At 39.7% G+C, this 16,768-nt stretch overlaps 1 protein-coding gene across 1 annotated transcript in view; it reads left to right on the forward strand.

The window, feature by feature from the left end:
• HS6ST3 (heparan sulfate 6-O-sulfotransferase 3) overlaps positions 1 to 9,978 on the forward strand; it is a 741,439-nt gene extending 731,461 nt beyond the window's left edge. Inside the window, 1 exon segment of the mRNA NM_001427879.1 lies at positions 2,904 to 9,978. Within this exon segment, the coding sequence (NP_001414808.1) occupies positions 2,904 to 3,612 (709 nt within the window). The 3' untranslated portion in view covers positions 3,613 to 9,978.
• Positions 9,979 to 16,768: the final 6,790 nt, after the last annotated feature.

A 16,768-nucleotide genomic window follows, 5' to 3' on the forward strand; every position in this document is an offset into this window, starting at 1 on the left:
CATGCAGTATTTGGTTTTCTGTGTCTGTGTTAACTTGCTAAGGATAATGGCTTCCAACTCTATCCATGTCCAAGCAAAGGACATGATCTCATTCTTTTTTATGGATGCATAGTATTCCATTGTGTATATATACCACATTTTCTTTATCCAGTCTATCATTGACGATGATCATCATTGATGAGCATTTAGGTTGATTCCATGTCTTTGCTATCACGAATAGTGTTGCAAAGAACATACATCTGCATGTGTCTATATAATAGAACAATTTATATTCCTTTGGCTTTATAATCGATAATGAGATTGATGGATCAAATGATAGTTCTGTCTTTAGGTCTTTGAGGAATCAGACATCCTTTGATTTAAATATACAGGAAGTCTCTGATTTATGAGGGCTTGGCTTGCTATTTTTAAACTTTACAATAATGAGAATACCATAGGCATTCAGTAGAAACCATACTTTGAGTACCCATACAACCATTCTGGTTTTTTTTTCATTTTCATTAAGATATTTAATAAACATATGAGATATTCAACACTTTTTTATAAAATGGGCTTTATGTTAGATAAATATGCCCAATTGTTGACTAATACAAGTATTCCAAGCACGTTTAAGTTTGGCTAGGCTAAGCTATGATGTTTGGTAGGTTAGGTGTACTCAATGCACTTTCAACTTAGGGTGTTTTCGAATTACAGTGGGTTTATTGAAATGTAACCCCATCATAACTCAAAGAGTATCTATAGTCACGCACACCACCATTTATCTTTAAGTAAAAATGCATGCCCTAACAACATACAGGAATGATACAGGGGAGGAATATCTACAACTTCTCCCTTCTTTGCTAACACAGATATTTGAAAAACTATGACAATGCAGTGGTAATCAAAAGTCATTCCTCAATAGACTCCTACTGTCTATCTATCTTATATATCTGTGTATCTATATACATGTATTTATTTTATCATCAAGTTTCTTTGAAGAGCAGACACTGAGTTGAATCAAGAAAAGTGACCTGGTTTTGTTCCAGCCCTCTGGACGCCAGGTTGAGGACAGGCATGCTGGGTAATAACTGTTTTCCACTGAGTACATGCTAGGTCACATTGAAGCCTACCTGGCAGCACCAGCCTTGGTTCCTGGGCTCTCTATTGCACCAAGACATTTGTACAGGTGTTAGGGCAGGCCTGGTGTTCTTTTCAGAATATTGAGGGGCTAATTTTTTCTCCCTAGGGGAGCTCTGAGTTACTATGATCTACCCTATATTTCTGGAGCTGGCCCCCCTCAATGAGCCAAGGACTGAACTAAAATTGAATTGGAATCAGACTGGCTTGTGCTAAAGGACAAAAGGCTGCCGTGGGATGTGAGAGTTGGAAGACAGCTTGGGGACCTGCTCTGCAATGGGGTCCTTTCTATGGCTTCCCTGACAAATGGACTTCCAGACTCTGCTGGAAAGACGGGGTTGGGGTGGGCAGCCCATTCCATTGGTAGGCTTCTCAAATCATGGAAAGGATTGTCCTTATTTTAAACCAGTATTTACATTCCTCTAATGCCTGCTGTTTCTCTTTCATTTCTCAACTTCTCCATCTCCCTTCCTGCCTCTTAACACTCCCCTTGTCCTTTTAAACCACAGATGTCCTGATCTCTATGTGACTCTTCTAAAGATAACCATTTAATAATGGGTTTATTTTCAGTAATCCATTAGGTGGAATTAGATAAGATCTGTGACTGTAATAACCACAGAACCTGAAAATTAATAGGTGGTCAATACATAGAAATTACAATGTAAATACCAATATGATGTACAGGAAAGCATGGGAGCTTTGAAATCAAATAGGCCTAACTTAGACTGCAGGTCAGGTATTAACTTGCTCCAGTGTCACTTTTCTGAACCTCTGTGGCTTCAGCTTTTATTTTAAAAAGTAACAATAAAACCCATTTTACAAAGTTGTCTTGAGGATCATCTGTGCAAAGCATCCATAAAGCATGTAGCACAGTTCCTAACACATTGTAGGCACCCAGTAAATACTAGTCTCCACACCCAATGCATCCTTCCTCAACCAACCTACCTCATAATCCCAAGTAGCAGTATAAAGAGATTAAGGAGGCCAGCAGGCACGCTGGCTCATGCCTGTAATCCCAGCACTTTGGGAGGCCAAGGCAGGTGGATCAGTTGAGGTCAGGAGTTCAAGACTAGCCTGGCCAACATGATGAAACCCAATCTCTATTAAAAATATAAAAATGAGCTGGGTATGGTGGCAGGTGCCTGTAATCCCAGCTATTCAGGAGGCTGAGGCAGGAGAATCGCTTGAACCCGGGAGGCAGAGGTTGCGGTGAGCTGAGATTGTGCCACTGCACTCCAGCCTGGGTGACAGAGCAAGACTCCCTCTCAAAAAAAAAAAAAGAGATTAAGGAGAATACATGTTCAACTTTGTTCTTTCTAGTCCCATGTCCTTGGATAAATCACTTCACCTCCTTCATGTAACCCTATCGTATAGAACCCCATCTACCAAAAAGGTTTGCTGTAAGGATCAAATGAAACAGCAGATGGGTAATAACTTAAAAATCATGGTGTTTTCTCTAAATGTAAGGTATTGTTATTGCCAGCAGTAATTTATCAGTGAATAATTGCTGAATGAATGAATGAACGAACTATCTATTCTTTCCACCCCATGCTTCCCCACACTGGAGCAAGGAGGAAAAGCCCAACAAACTCAGTATTGAAAATCGGTACATACGTCTTTATGGAAACATATGCACATGCATCAATAGACACAAATGCAGGCGAATACTCTCACATGAACATTTGGCAAAGAGTCCCTTGACTCAATGCCGATGTAAAATTATAAAAATTTAGATCCCTCCTGTTAGAGTTGTCAACTACTAATGCTCTTCCTCTAATTTCTTCTAGGAATTTCTATTACATCACAATGTTACGGGATCCAGTGTCACGTTACCTGAGCGAGTGGAAACATGTCCAGAGAGGGGCCACTTGGAAAACCTCTCTTCATATGTGTGATGGAAGAAGCCCCACCCCAGATGAGCTGCCTACCTGCTACTCTGGGGATGACTGGTCTGGGGTCAGCTTGCGGGAGTTTATGGATTGCAGCTACAACCTGGCTAACAATCGCCAGGTGCGCATGCTGGCTGACCTCAGCCTGGTGGGCTGCTATAACTTGACTTTCATGAACGAGAGTGAAAGAAACACCATCCTGTTGCAGAGTGCAAAGAACAACCTGAAGAACATGGCCTTCTTTGGGCTCACTGAGTTCCAGAGGAAGACACAGTTTCTCTTTGAGAGAACATTCAACCTCAAGTTCATCTCCCCCTTCACACAGTTCAACATCACGCGGGCTTCTAACGTGGAGATCAACGAGGGTGCCCGCCAGCGCATTGAGGATCTAAACTTCCTGGACATGCAGCTTTACGAGTATGCAAAAGATCTCTTCCAGCAGCGCTACCACCACACCAAGCAGCTAGAGCACCAGAGGGACCGCCAGAAGCGGCGGGAGGAGCGGAGGCTGCAGCGAGAGCACAGGGACCACCAGTGGCCCAAAGAAGATGGGGCTGCAGAGGGGACTGTCACCGAGGACTACAACAGCCAGGTGGTGAGATGGTGACCTCCTGCCCTCTCCTCTCTCAGGAGGGGGAGGATGAGCAGGCACATTGACTTTCTGTTGAGGTACCTTTGAGAAGCTGGGCCATTCTGAGGACATCTGGCTGTGTGTGCTTGATTTGGACATCTTCTTCCTTCTTTGTCTTCATTTTTATCCAGCTGGAGATTATCCGTCTTGTTCTTTTTTTTTTCTTGACATTTTGCAATTGGTGATATTAAGTAGGGTAGGAGTGCATCCCATATAGACCATTTTAGAAGGCCAAGGAGAGCCACACCGAAAAAGGAGACAGTTCCTGTGATCTCCTTTGCTGGAGCATAGAATAGTTTGGGTACCAGGAACCCACAGAGGCACACATGAAAAGCCAAATTATGGCTTGGATGTTCTGCTGAAACTCGTCTATGTCATACTGTCTCCTGTTATGAGAATATCAGTCGGTATAAAGAGAGAGAAAGAGAAAAACATTTCAGCCCTTAGATGAGGTCTTACACCAACCCCCACTTGGCTGTTGGCTGTCATCTTGAACTCTATTTGAATGTGACTTAAATCACAAGTAATGTGTTTTGTTGTTGCAGTTGTTTTGAAACAAAATTATCCTATTGACCATTGCTAGAGACCCACATCCTACAAAATCCTGACACCATAACCTTAAGCCATGCCTTTCCTTCCATCTTTTAGGGAACGAGGAGTGGATCCAGGACAGGGGAGGTTGTAGCCCCTGAGAAATGAACATTGGTAGGAGCATTTAAGAGAAAACTTGCTTATTTGCTAATGCCTAAAGGGGTCTCACTTTACCAATTGTTACTTTCAGTGTGAGGAATGAATGATAAATTAAGAGAAAAAAATATCAGGAAGGTCAATATATGCCTAACATTTCTAAACTGGCCACATAACCTTAGATTTTTAAAGGAATATTTCAGAGTTTAACCTTTTTGGAGAAGTTATGTTCTTTAATCGGGTACTACCAGTCTTGAAATTTTGCCACCACAGAGAGAAAGATGTTTTTAAAAGCTTGGCCCAAAGAATAAGAACTTAGCTAGCATGTATACAAAATATATTTGAGGTTACTAAATGAATAAAAACTCTGAATTAGGCCAGGAGACATGGAATACCATTCATGGGATGGTTATCACAGGAGTTTAGAAAGACTCTGCCTCCCAGCATCTTGAATATCTCCAGCCTGTTCACTGTTTTCTTCCTACATGATCTTTACCTGTTGTTAGACTGTGGCCACAGCCAGTAAATCAGGCCAGAGTGTCTCAAACTGGACAAGAAATGTGCTGCATTGCCGAGTGCTTATTTTCACCTTTTCATAATCCCAACTACAATAACAAGAATTTTATTGACTAATAAGGGAATATGTATGGAAGAAGGAAGAGAAAGCCTTTGTCTAGCATTTATTAGGAGGATCAGAGTGAGTGGGAAGTTTCACAACGGATTGATCTGATCAATCCCTTCAAGGAGCTGAAGGCAAAATGTGTAAAACCCCTAAATCAGATTGAAAAGCCTATTTCACTGATATCCAACATGTTTGATGTTTAAGCTAGCTTTACCTAAGCCACTTCTCAGCCTCCAGAATACTCTCTCTGGGGTTGTGAGTCAATCAGCCCACAAGCGTTCACGGAGTGCTTACCTGCCCTGAGGGAAGTCCAGCAGCTCCACCAGATAGAGATCTGGAGATGCTTCTCTCACTGTGCTTGGCTTCATCTGGGGTGCAAGGGAAGGCATTATCGGGTGGCTCCCTTGCTCCAGGAACTGAACGAGGCCCTTTTCATACCTTAAATATATTCTGCACAACAAATGGGTATTGTTAGTCTCCATTTCATAGATGAAAATAGTGAAGCCCACAGAAAATAAGTAGCTCCTCCACAGGTTGTAAGCTAGGTCTAGCTGACTGCAAAGGTCAAGTTCTCTTTACTCCGTCACCATATCCATATGGAATAAGGGCTCGTCCTACCTAAAGCTTCCTGCCAATAATGCACGAAGCCAGCTGCAATTTCCCAGAAGCATTTGTCTCTAACCCATGTGGGTAGCCCGACCATGACAGCACCATGCTAACAGTGACCCAGAGCCATACTGCCTTGGGTCAGTCCAGCCCCCTCCACATCACTGAGCCATCAATGAGCTGAGAGATCAATGACTTTTTAGGCAGCTGTGTTTTTTAAGCCATATACAAGAGTAAGTTAAAAGGGGCCAAGTAAATGTTGCTTGTTAGTTGGTAGAGATTAGGCTCACAAAATATTTCTCCATTTCCAGTGATTTGTTCCTAAGGTAAGAAGGGAAGGAGGATTGCAGCTGGGATTAATGATCGTCTCTCTCTCTCTCTCTAGCTTCTCATCTCATTGTTAGGATCTAATGTTCTGCCTAGAATAGCAGGACTGCAAATTATCCTTCTGCCTGCCCCTGTGACACACACACACACACACACACACACACACACACACAAACAATCCAGTGTTTTGTCATGTGGAAAATCAAAACAAGTTAGAAAGCATTCAGATTGTTTCTTTTAAACTCACTTTAAAATTTTGGCAAGGAATTCATGCATAACTGAGACTTGGAGGCAGCCCCTGCTCACTTCACGCTGTTCCGTAGGCACCTCGGGATTGGTATCAAAGGCTTCCACTGCCTTCTGCTGAAGGCATGATGTATGCGGCTCCACTTGAGACCAGGTATCAGGATGTTCAGAGGGAGCCAGCTCTTTATGTTGGCCCCAGGCCAGTACTAAGCAAATTAAAAAGACCGACATGGGCTTCCTCCCTCATATCATTTCATTCTAAAGCAGCAAGCTTGTCATACCCATGGGGTCCTATGTTGATAGAAATGGAGAGGTAGGGATACAGTTTATTCTCCAAAAATGGACTGCCCACTTCCATGCTGAGTGATGCTCAGGGAAGTGATGCCAGCAGAAGGCGTCTGGGCCTAAGGATCCATGGAAGTCAGGAGCATTAAATCCCAAACGAAATCAACTCCAGATATATCAGTGTCAAAAGCCCAAGAAAAGACAAAAAAGAAAAAAACAATCCCCAGGGGTTCTATGACCCTATTGACTCCTACAGTTCTTTCCCTTCTCTTGGCAATGGAAGCTCCAGTACCCAGATTGGAGATTAGGATGAGACAACTTTGTGTATATGTGCACGTGTGTGTGTGCGTGTGTTTTATTAAGGACTAAGATACACACTTATCTATTCTGTCTCCTTCTAGCTTTTAGGCAGCCTACTCTTGGAAACTGGAGGAAACTGCCCTGAGAATTATTAGAATGCTAATAATAGTAATTGGTAACATTAACAATCAGTGTTAGACAACAGTGAGGCATATCATGTGTTTTTATTAAAAATGATAAAGATGTGTTTCTTCTCATCTAAAGGAGGTAACTTTGTCATAATTAGTTTGATTAAAAGTTTGAAGTATGAGGACTCCTTATTATGCCTTTAAGGTAATTTTTTTAAAAAATCTGAGTAGAGATAGTACTAATATTGGCAAGAAGGTCCCCAGGATAGACCTAGCAAGGAGATAAGAATAGATCATTAAAAAATAAATATAAATGGATTGGATAGAATTCCCATTCAGCTGTTTTAACACAGAAATTCAAAATAGTGACTTAACATGGAAGCTATTTCTCTCTTACTTAAAGGCAAACTGGTTTTACAGCTCTGGTGTGTGACGTTACCAGACGCCTAGGCCCTCTCCTGTTGCTCTGTCATCCTAATGTGCTGCATCCACCTCATGGACCAAGATGGCTGCCACAGCTCCTGCCATCACGTTTACATTTAAGATAGTAGAGAGGAAGTGGAGGGAAGTTGCACATATTGCTTCCAGTCACATCTCATGGGTTAAAACCTAGACATTTGCCACATCTAGCTGCAAAGAAGGCTAGGGAATGTCTTTATTATTGATTGTCATGTGCCTTGATAAGCATAGGAGGTTCTGTTATTAAAGAAACAATGTGAAATAATGTGGAAATTAATACTGATAAAGACTATCGGTATCTGATACAAAAGGGAACCAAACAATATTTAAGTGCTTTTTAATGTCACTTACTTCATCATATGTTTTGCGAAAGATAAGACTAAAATTCATCACTTTTTGTAGCATTTAATGGTTTTCAGAACATTTTTGCATGTGCTGTCTCATTTGGTCCTCATTACATTCTTGTGTGCTAAATAGGACCTCTATTCATTACACCACTTGCTAGTTTGGGATGGAGAGTCAGATATGTTGAAAGATTTCCCAACGACTCTAATTTATGAGCAAGAAAGTTGCTTAGAGCCCCAGCCTTTTGACTTCATAGCCTTTCCGACTACTTTATGCAGCTCAGCATCAGTACTGGGATTGGGAACTGCAAGAATATGAAATGTAAATCTTTATTGATTTATATCCTTCCTTACCTTTTTTGACAGGGAAAATGCCAAAGACACTGGTCAAGTTTACTCTCAGCTCCCTACCTCCAGTGAGGGGGCCTCTTATTAGGAACGAAATATCCAAGAGATGGGCGGTGCTGCAGGGGAGACCAAAACTCAGAGGAGGCATTCAAACACTTCTAGCAGGGTGTCTACTCCATCCAACTCAAAACCTATTCAATATGAAGGCCGAGGGAATGTGCTCACAACTCCCTATTAAGGGAAATCAATATAAACCCGCCCTCCCAAACCAAAAAAAAAAAAAAAAAAAGAAAAGAAAACTCTCCCTTTTTAATATCTTCTTCCCCAGGCTCCTGGTACTTTGTCAGCAACATACTGCTTTCATTCTTCAAGGTTTCATTGGCTGTTAAATGAGTCCCTTTGCATACTCACTGGAAAGAGGAAATGCTTTAAGTTGTCCTAAGATAACATCTGCACACAGAGAGTTTATCTGATTCCTTATCAACCATGATCTCTATCTGAGGTCCTGTATAGTGGGATCATTTAGAGATGGGGGTTAGGGAGAGTAGGAGTAACTCTAGAGAAAATTGTGGCTCCTAAAGGAGGCAGATCTTTCCAAGGTGGAAAGGTAATGAATTAAATATATGACATGTAATACTGAAAAAATAGAAAAATGACTAAGATACAGTCTCTGTCCTCTAGAACTAGGGCAGCCTGGAAACATATGGACTATAATTATTTTAGCTATTTAAAAGAAATGAATGAAGAGGATCTTGAGACAGGACCAGAGCATTGGGATGGTTGTAGGGACTGAAAGCTGAGTTGGAAGGATCAGATCAAAGAGAAAGCTGGGTTGGACTTACACAAGAATACCCTGATCTGATCGCAGCTGTGACTCCAAGGTTTTCCTTTCCCATAGTTGCCGTGACCCCATTGGTCACCAGAGCAACTGCATGTCTTCAGGCTGGGTATTAGGGCTGGCTGGGTCTGATGATTCTACCCATTTTGTGCCATCTGAGGAGCATGCGAGGGTTCTTTCTCCAAGGCACTTTCGGCCTTCCTTCTTCTTCCCTTCCGCCATCTCCACTGGACATAAGCCAATGCCTGCTCTCTTCTCACCACATTCACCTGGACAAATCTGAACTAATTCCTTGAGACTTCAAATTAGCCCTTCTGAGCAAGTGGGCAGGTTCTGAAACCTGTGTGTTTTGTAGCCTAATGAATTGATGGAATGCACATGAACCCATCTTCACAGCATGTGAAAGAACCAACCTGCCTGGCAGAGGTGCAGAAATTTCCAGAGGACTGGCCTAACTATAAACACCAGCAACATCTGCAACACAAAAGCCCTTGAACTTCTAGGCAAGGACTCATGCTAACCTAGCAGTACTCCAGATTGAGAACGCAGATGGACAGGTGTCTCTTGAGCCTGTGTTCCAAGATGTCTGTGAAAAGGATTGCAACTGTCATCCTTTGGCACACTCAGTGGAACCTGTGTGAGCTACATGTTCTGCCGCATTATGGGAACTCATCAAAGGGCCAGATTGACATCTTGCCAGAAAAACCAGTGTTTTGAGGAGCAAAAGTTTTGTGTACTTCGGTAATTGTCACATGTGTCTTCCACCTCCTTGACATTTATTTGTTAATCATATGATCATTTTTTTTTCACTTTCCTTTTTTTCTTTCTCAGAAGTACTTCTGGGGCTTTGATTGCATTATTTCTCTTTTAATGTATCATTTCAGTGTTGGGAAGAAAAATCTGGATCTTTATGTGGTGACCCATTTTAGATGTAGATAGTTATTCAGTAGATAGTAAATTATTTCTCTTAAGAGATATTTCCTTTTATTTCTGTACAATAATATGTATGAACTCAGTTACTAGGGGACTGTATTGTGACATTATCAACCTTTATTGCTATTTAAAAATGATAGTTTGTAGAACTGAAGATTTCCATTGATGTGAAGCACAATTTAATGAATAAGTTAAAATATTAAACTGTTGTGATGTCAAGAGCAATTGTCTTCCCCTGTGTTTTTGTCAGAGACATTTTTGCAAAATGAGCAAAGTCACTAAAACACTTTAAGGGATTTATGGAAATGGAATCCGTAGGATCAGCTTTGTCAAACTCGGGAAATCCATGCTTTGGATGCAAATGTGGTTTTTGGATGTGAAACATGAAAAGCCATAAAAGACAAAGAAAATATGGATTGAAACAATGTAGAGCCTCTGAGGCCAGAGAGGATTTTATAAACTCTCAGAAACATAAGCTTCTAAAACCATGGTTCTCAGTAACTCTCCCCCTCGCTGCCCACACCAGCGCATTGAAATCCACTGTGAAATGTGAAAAAGCCTCCTGGAGATGAAGGGATGAGGTACAGATTTGAGAAACCGTAGTGGGAGAGAAACAGGGATTGGAGCAAAGGATCTGGGAATTCAGTCTAAAAGAAAGAAAGAGACAAAGAAGGAAAGGAGGGAAGGGGGAAGGGGAAGAGAAAAAACAGCAGAAGAAAATCACAAGCACTAACATGGGCCTCTCTCCACAGTGTTAAAGTGTATTTCTCCAATGTGAGATTTTATTTTTAAATAACCAGTTCCTGTAATATAAGCAAAGAAGGAGAAATTTCTAGTATAGGAAAAAGCTCTTTCATTCAAAAATTTCTTGAACAATGCAATTTACTTGATATGGTTTGGCTGTGTCCCCACCCAAATCTCATCTTGAATTGCAGTTTCCATAATCCCCACGTGTTGTGGGAGAGACCAGGTGGAGATAATTGAACTATGGGGGCCGTTTTCCCCATCCTGTTCTCGTAATAGTGAGTTAGTTCTCATGAGATCTGATGGTTTTATAAGGGGCTTTTCCCCAGCTTCATTCTGCACTTCTCCTTGCTGCCACCATATGAAGAAAGATGTGTTTGCTTCCCCTTCCGCTGAACTGTGAGTCAATTAAACCTCTTTCCTTCATAAATTACCCAGTCTTGGGTATGTCTTTAGTAGCAGCATGAGAATAGAATAATACATTATTTTTTTGTTCTGTAGAAGTGGGAATTGTGGATTCCTTTCTTGCTTATGGGTGAGATTTGTAACCTTAGAAAAATCTGACCATGTCCCTCTATCTAATGGGAATCATAGGCAAGGGAACTTGGCTTTAGAACAACCGAAGTAGCCACAGGAAAAGCTCCAAAAGACAGTGAAAGTCAAACACACACAAACATGGCATGCATGTGCACGCACAGGCACACACACACATGCATGCACACACACGGCACAAATACACATGCACACACACACACGTGCACACACAGAGTGAAAGAGTTAGGGGGCTTTTGTCTTGCAAGAAAAACCTCAGATAAGAGAAGGACCTAAGAATCCTAAGGTTCACTTCTTTTCCCATTCACCTTGGAAATAGTGTTGAAAATAAGATTGAAAAAATGTTGGAAATATTATTAAAAATCTACTCTCCGTGTAATATGGTTTTACTTTCACAGATCAGTTTTCATATAAAATATAAATTTGCAAATTAATGGAGTATAAAATAATCCAACCTATATTTTTATTTCATATAACGTTAATTTTTTATGATTGTAAAGTAATACATCATCTTAGATAATATGGAAAATACTAGTTTAAAATCCATACATTATAGAGCCAGACTCCGAGATTATTTTGATCAATCTCTTTCCATACTTTTTATGCATTAGCAATTATGATACAATTTTAAATAACCAATATTTTTAGGAAATTGGAATCATGCAATCTATGCAGTAGAAATACATATATTAACATCTGAATAACTATTCTTTTAAAATGCAATTTTAATAGCCGCATGTAATTTTGGATTCCCATATCTTTGGTCATTTTGGTCATTTTCAATTTTTCCACTAATATAAATAACACTGAAATTAATATATCTGTACCTAAGCAGCAACTATGTAGAAGGCTCTGTAAGCCTGTTTGAGATAGGACAGTGGACCACTTTGTTGTATCATCCCAAAAATCTGGAAAGAAAAAAATATTCAAGATTGTCAAAATTGCCTAGAAGCAGCTAAATGAATTGTCAACAAAAAATTTCATCTACGTAATCAAGGAAAATTATATGTATCTCTCTAGAACCACTCCACCTGGCCTAGGACTGAAGTGTTCATTTTTCAAGATGTTGGGAGTGTTGGCTGCTGACCGACAGCTCTCAGCTGAGTCTCTCTCAAGGACTTGCCCTTAGTTAGAGAGAGACACTTCTACCAATGTCATGCCATCTTTGGGACCATCTAATGATATTGCTGTGGAGATGAAGGCCAGGGCTTTTAACTAGAGACGACTCTGAAAGATCATCTTAGCTCCAAAGCTCCCTGTAGGACCAGCTGAGGACTTTGTTTCAAAGCACCTCAGTTCACCATTTCCCTCTGCCCACTCTGGTTCCTTTGCTCCCCACAATGTGTTCCCAATCAACTTTCCACACAGACATCTCCATCACAGACTGTGCTTTCCAGGACACTAGACCATGAACTTGCCAAAGAACCCCAGGTTCTCATCTCCATAGCCTTCTGCCTGAGCTACTTCCGTGTCTGAGTACCTGGAGTTTTGCCCTCCTCTCTTTTGAGCTCAGCTATGTTTTTTAACCTATTTTGGCTTATTTTTTCCAATATTTCTACCTGTTTAAAACTGAAAGAGGGATCTGTGTTAGCTCAGTTGCTCAACTTAATGGAATCAGTCTGCTCTTAAATTTAAAATTTTCCTTTAAGTCCGTGTTTCTATTTTTTTTTTTTCATTTTTTAGCTCTTCATCACATCCTTTCCATTTTGAGGCTCTAGATTTTCCTGATTAACTTTCATTGTTTTTCTACTTTGGGGAACTTTTCTCTCTGTTTGCTCATCTCTTCCATAAACCTTCCTGTTCACATTCATTCCCTTTAGTAGTATTTTTGTTTCCTATTTGTGCCTATAATTTACTTTACCTCTTTTATTGGTCTAATTTTTATCTTTTTTAAAAAGACAATCAATTTAATATCTCTCTTAATGCCTATCTTTCATTTTTATTCATCGTTTATACTCACTTCTCCATCAAAGTTTATTTTAATTTCTCATTGCTGTTTGTAGCTGTTCCTTTCGTTTTTTGAAACAAACTTGTTTATTTCTATTATTTTTAACTAATAGGTAATGCTCAGATAATTTCACCTACAAAATTTTTACTTTTTGAACTACATTGAGGTTCCTTTGGGGTTTTGTATGTGTTCTTTTTTTTTTTTTTTTTTTTTTTTTTGAGACGGAATCTCACTCTGTCACCGAGGCTAGAGTGCAGTGGTGTGATCTCAGCTCACTGAAAGCTCCGCTCCCGGGTTCACACCATTCTCCTGCGTCAGCCTTCCAAGTAGCTGGGACTACAGACAACTGCCACCGAGCCTGGCTAATTTTTTGTATTTTTAGTAGAGACAGGGTTTCACTGTGGTCTCGATCTCCTGACCTCGTGATCCACCCGCCTTGGCCTCCCAAAGTGCTGGGATTACAGGCATGAGCCACTGCGCCCGGCCGTATGTGATCAATTCCTATAAAAATTTCATGGATACCTAAAATGAATATGTATTGTCTTTTCAAATTATATGTATATATATACAGACATATATATAAAGTATATATGTAAGTATATATTATATATATAATAATTTGAATTATATATTCCTGTTTATATACACACGTATATATGCATACAATCATATTTAATTTATCAGAGACAGAATGTGTACAAAAATCTCCCTCTATAACTGTGTTTTTATCAATTCCTAACAGTTTTTAGCTTTTGGGGATTTGTTATTTAGTGTTCATGACTTTCATATCCTTCATTGATGAGGCTACCATTCTCAATAAAAATGACTTTTTTGGCCGGGCACGGTGGCTCACGCCTGTAATCCCAGCACTTTGGGAGGCCAAGGCAATCGGATCACGAGGTCAGGAGATCGAGACCATCCTGGCCAACATGGTGAAACCCCACCTCTAGTAAAAATACAAAAATTAGCCGGGCGTGGTGGCTGGCGCCTGTAGTCCCAGCTACTCAGGAGACTGAGTCAGGAGAATCACTGGAACCCGGGAGGCGGAGGTTGCTGTGAGCCAAGATCACACCATAGTACTCCAGCCTGGTGACAGAACGAGACTCCATCTCAAAAAAAAAAAGAGAAAAGAAAAGAAAAAATGACCTTTTTGTATCATTTAATACATTTTGCTTTAAATCATTCTCTTGTTTTTGTATTATTTTAACATTTTGTCTTTTATGGATCACGTGTAGTTTAACTTTTCTTCACATAATCTAAATCTTTTTATTTGAGAATTGTTATAATTTATAGATTACTGACTTCTGTTGTTTTCTTCTTTTATGATTTTTACTATTTATGCTTTTCTGTTTTATTTTCTCTTATGATAGGCTATCATTTATTTGAATCAATGTTAGAAATGCAACCACATTCATTTGACTTTCCTTTATGTAATTTGAAGATGTTCACATTTATATACTTCCCTTTTCCTACTTCCAAGTATTTGTTTTAATTATCTGGATAAAAACTCTGGGTTAGAAATAAGACTGTAGATTCATACTGTTGTTGCTGCTATACTATTATTATAGTTAGTGTGGTAACTATATCAAAAGATGTGGGGAAATTATACAAAGTGAAAACTCTCACCCTGATCTGAAAATACTGAGTCACTTTCAAAGTCAAGCCCCACAGTTCTGGGTAATGCTTGCATGTATCTGATCATTTAAATTATTCAAACAGTTGTTGCATGTGAAATAAGAAGACATGAAGATAAAGAGGAAATTAGAATCTCACAAATTAGTGTTTAAAAGCCATGGGGACAGCTTGCTTTCACAATGTCATCAGTTCCTTGAATAATATGTTTGTTCAGAGATTAAAAAAACAAAGGAATGAAAATTTTATCAGGACTACAGAAATGCAACTGTTTTCAGGTTTAATTTATGACTAGCTAAGCCCATCATAACATACACAGTGGAGAGGAGGAAGGAAGTGACCTTCTGTAGTAGGGAGCATGATATTTTCTTAGTTTGATAATATAATTTTTAAATATTTCCATGTAAGAACACTGGCAATTTTAATATTACAGTAAGAGTTACTGAATAAATATAACACAAGGCATTTTTTTCTGGAAAGGAAAGACAGTGCCTTCACAAATCCATGGTGCTCATTTTATCTGGGGCACAGCCAGGTGCTAATGTTCTCCCCTGCTTGTCTCCATCCCTACAGGTGTTAGACTACAAGCAGTCATTAAATCCTCGCAAATTAGGGCATCACTCCCAGGAGCCCTGCCAGAAAGCCTGCCAGTTAAGGTATAAGCAGAAGCATATATATTACTGTTCTTCTAAGAAGCCACTGCTAATGGTTAGTATTCACTTGTGCAGCTGTGAGTCGCTGCCATGAATCTCCTGCCACTCCCATCCTGCTCTTCATGAGAAGGTAAAAGCAGAAGCACACACAATATGTTAGCCCAGTCGCCACGGATGAGCCATGATCTTCCACTAACAGCCTCATTTGCTCTGCTATCTAGGAGAGAAAGCCATCCCTAGATAAGATTCTCACATTTAGAAAAGTTACTCAATACATTCAGCATCGCACCATGAAGTTACACATCTTGGTGTTATTAATTACCAGTTTTACTAAAGGTCATAGCTTTCATTAATTTTCAACAGTCCCCAAACTCAGACTACCATGGTTTATTCCCCCATAATGATCTCTATGACTTGATAGAGCATCAGTAGAGAATCTACAGTATCTTCACAACTTTCTAAATCTAGAACCCAGAATGATAATAATTTGAGTCTTTTCACTCTTTCTTTTTATGATACCTTTTGCTTTCCATTCTAAAAATTTTCACTAAACATTTTCTATGAGTCAAACACAAAACTAGAGGATAAATTAAAAGAATAGGGTAGTTTTGACCCAAATACTGTTTTTAGCATCTCTTTAGCATTCACAAACCAAGTGTCAGAACAATCTAGAAAAGATTATTCCTTGTCCCTCACAATAACCTTAGAGAAACTCTCCACCCTCAACCATCTGTACCTGCACACTCCACATTTCTTGTCCCCTGTACACAACTTATTCTAAATCAGTATTTTACTCTGTGCCCAGATGCTCTCAGCCTAGACAGTCTTCCCTCGTCCTTGTGCCATAATCCACAATCACAGACCCAGCTCTACCTCACTGCATGCCTAGCTCAACATCCAGGCATCCAGCTCAGCACAAGCTTGGATTCCTGATATCCCATGATTAAAGGTCAGGGGCATCCTTGACTCTCTTTGATCCTGTACCCCAGACTTTAGATCCTTAAAGTCAGGGACAACTTTTGCCTGTTCACCATTGTTCAATAATTCTGAGCCTGGCACGTAGTAGGTACTCTCAGTACAGTGTATCTACTGTATCTACTATGGCATATATATATATATATATATATATATATATATATAAAATACATATTATACATTATATATATGTTGGAATTATCAGCATCATGATGTGATGCTGAACGTATTGGGTACCTTTTCTATATACATTGGATGAGTAAATTAGTAGGTAAAAGAATCAATGAGAGGATGAATCCAATATGTCTTCTTAGGCAAGCTAAGCAAATCCCACAGTGTCTTTAATGACCTATATTCTAATGAGTCCCAAATAGACAGTGTTCTCTAGGCCCCTAGTTTTAGTGAATTTCTGAACACTTGCACCTAAATGTCTTTCACCCCCCCCTTCAATTCAACTTAACCAAAATGAAACTCATTATCTGCTCTTTTGCCATTGAAAAAAAAT

Source organism: Pan troglodytes, chromosome 14 (assembly GCF_028858775.2).
Source record: "Pan troglodytes isolate AG18354 chromosome 14, NHGRI_mPanTro3-v2.0_pri, whole genome shotgun sequence".
Taxonomy (NCBI): Eukaryota; Metazoa; Chordata; class Mammalia; order Primates; family Hominidae; genus Pan; species Pan troglodytes.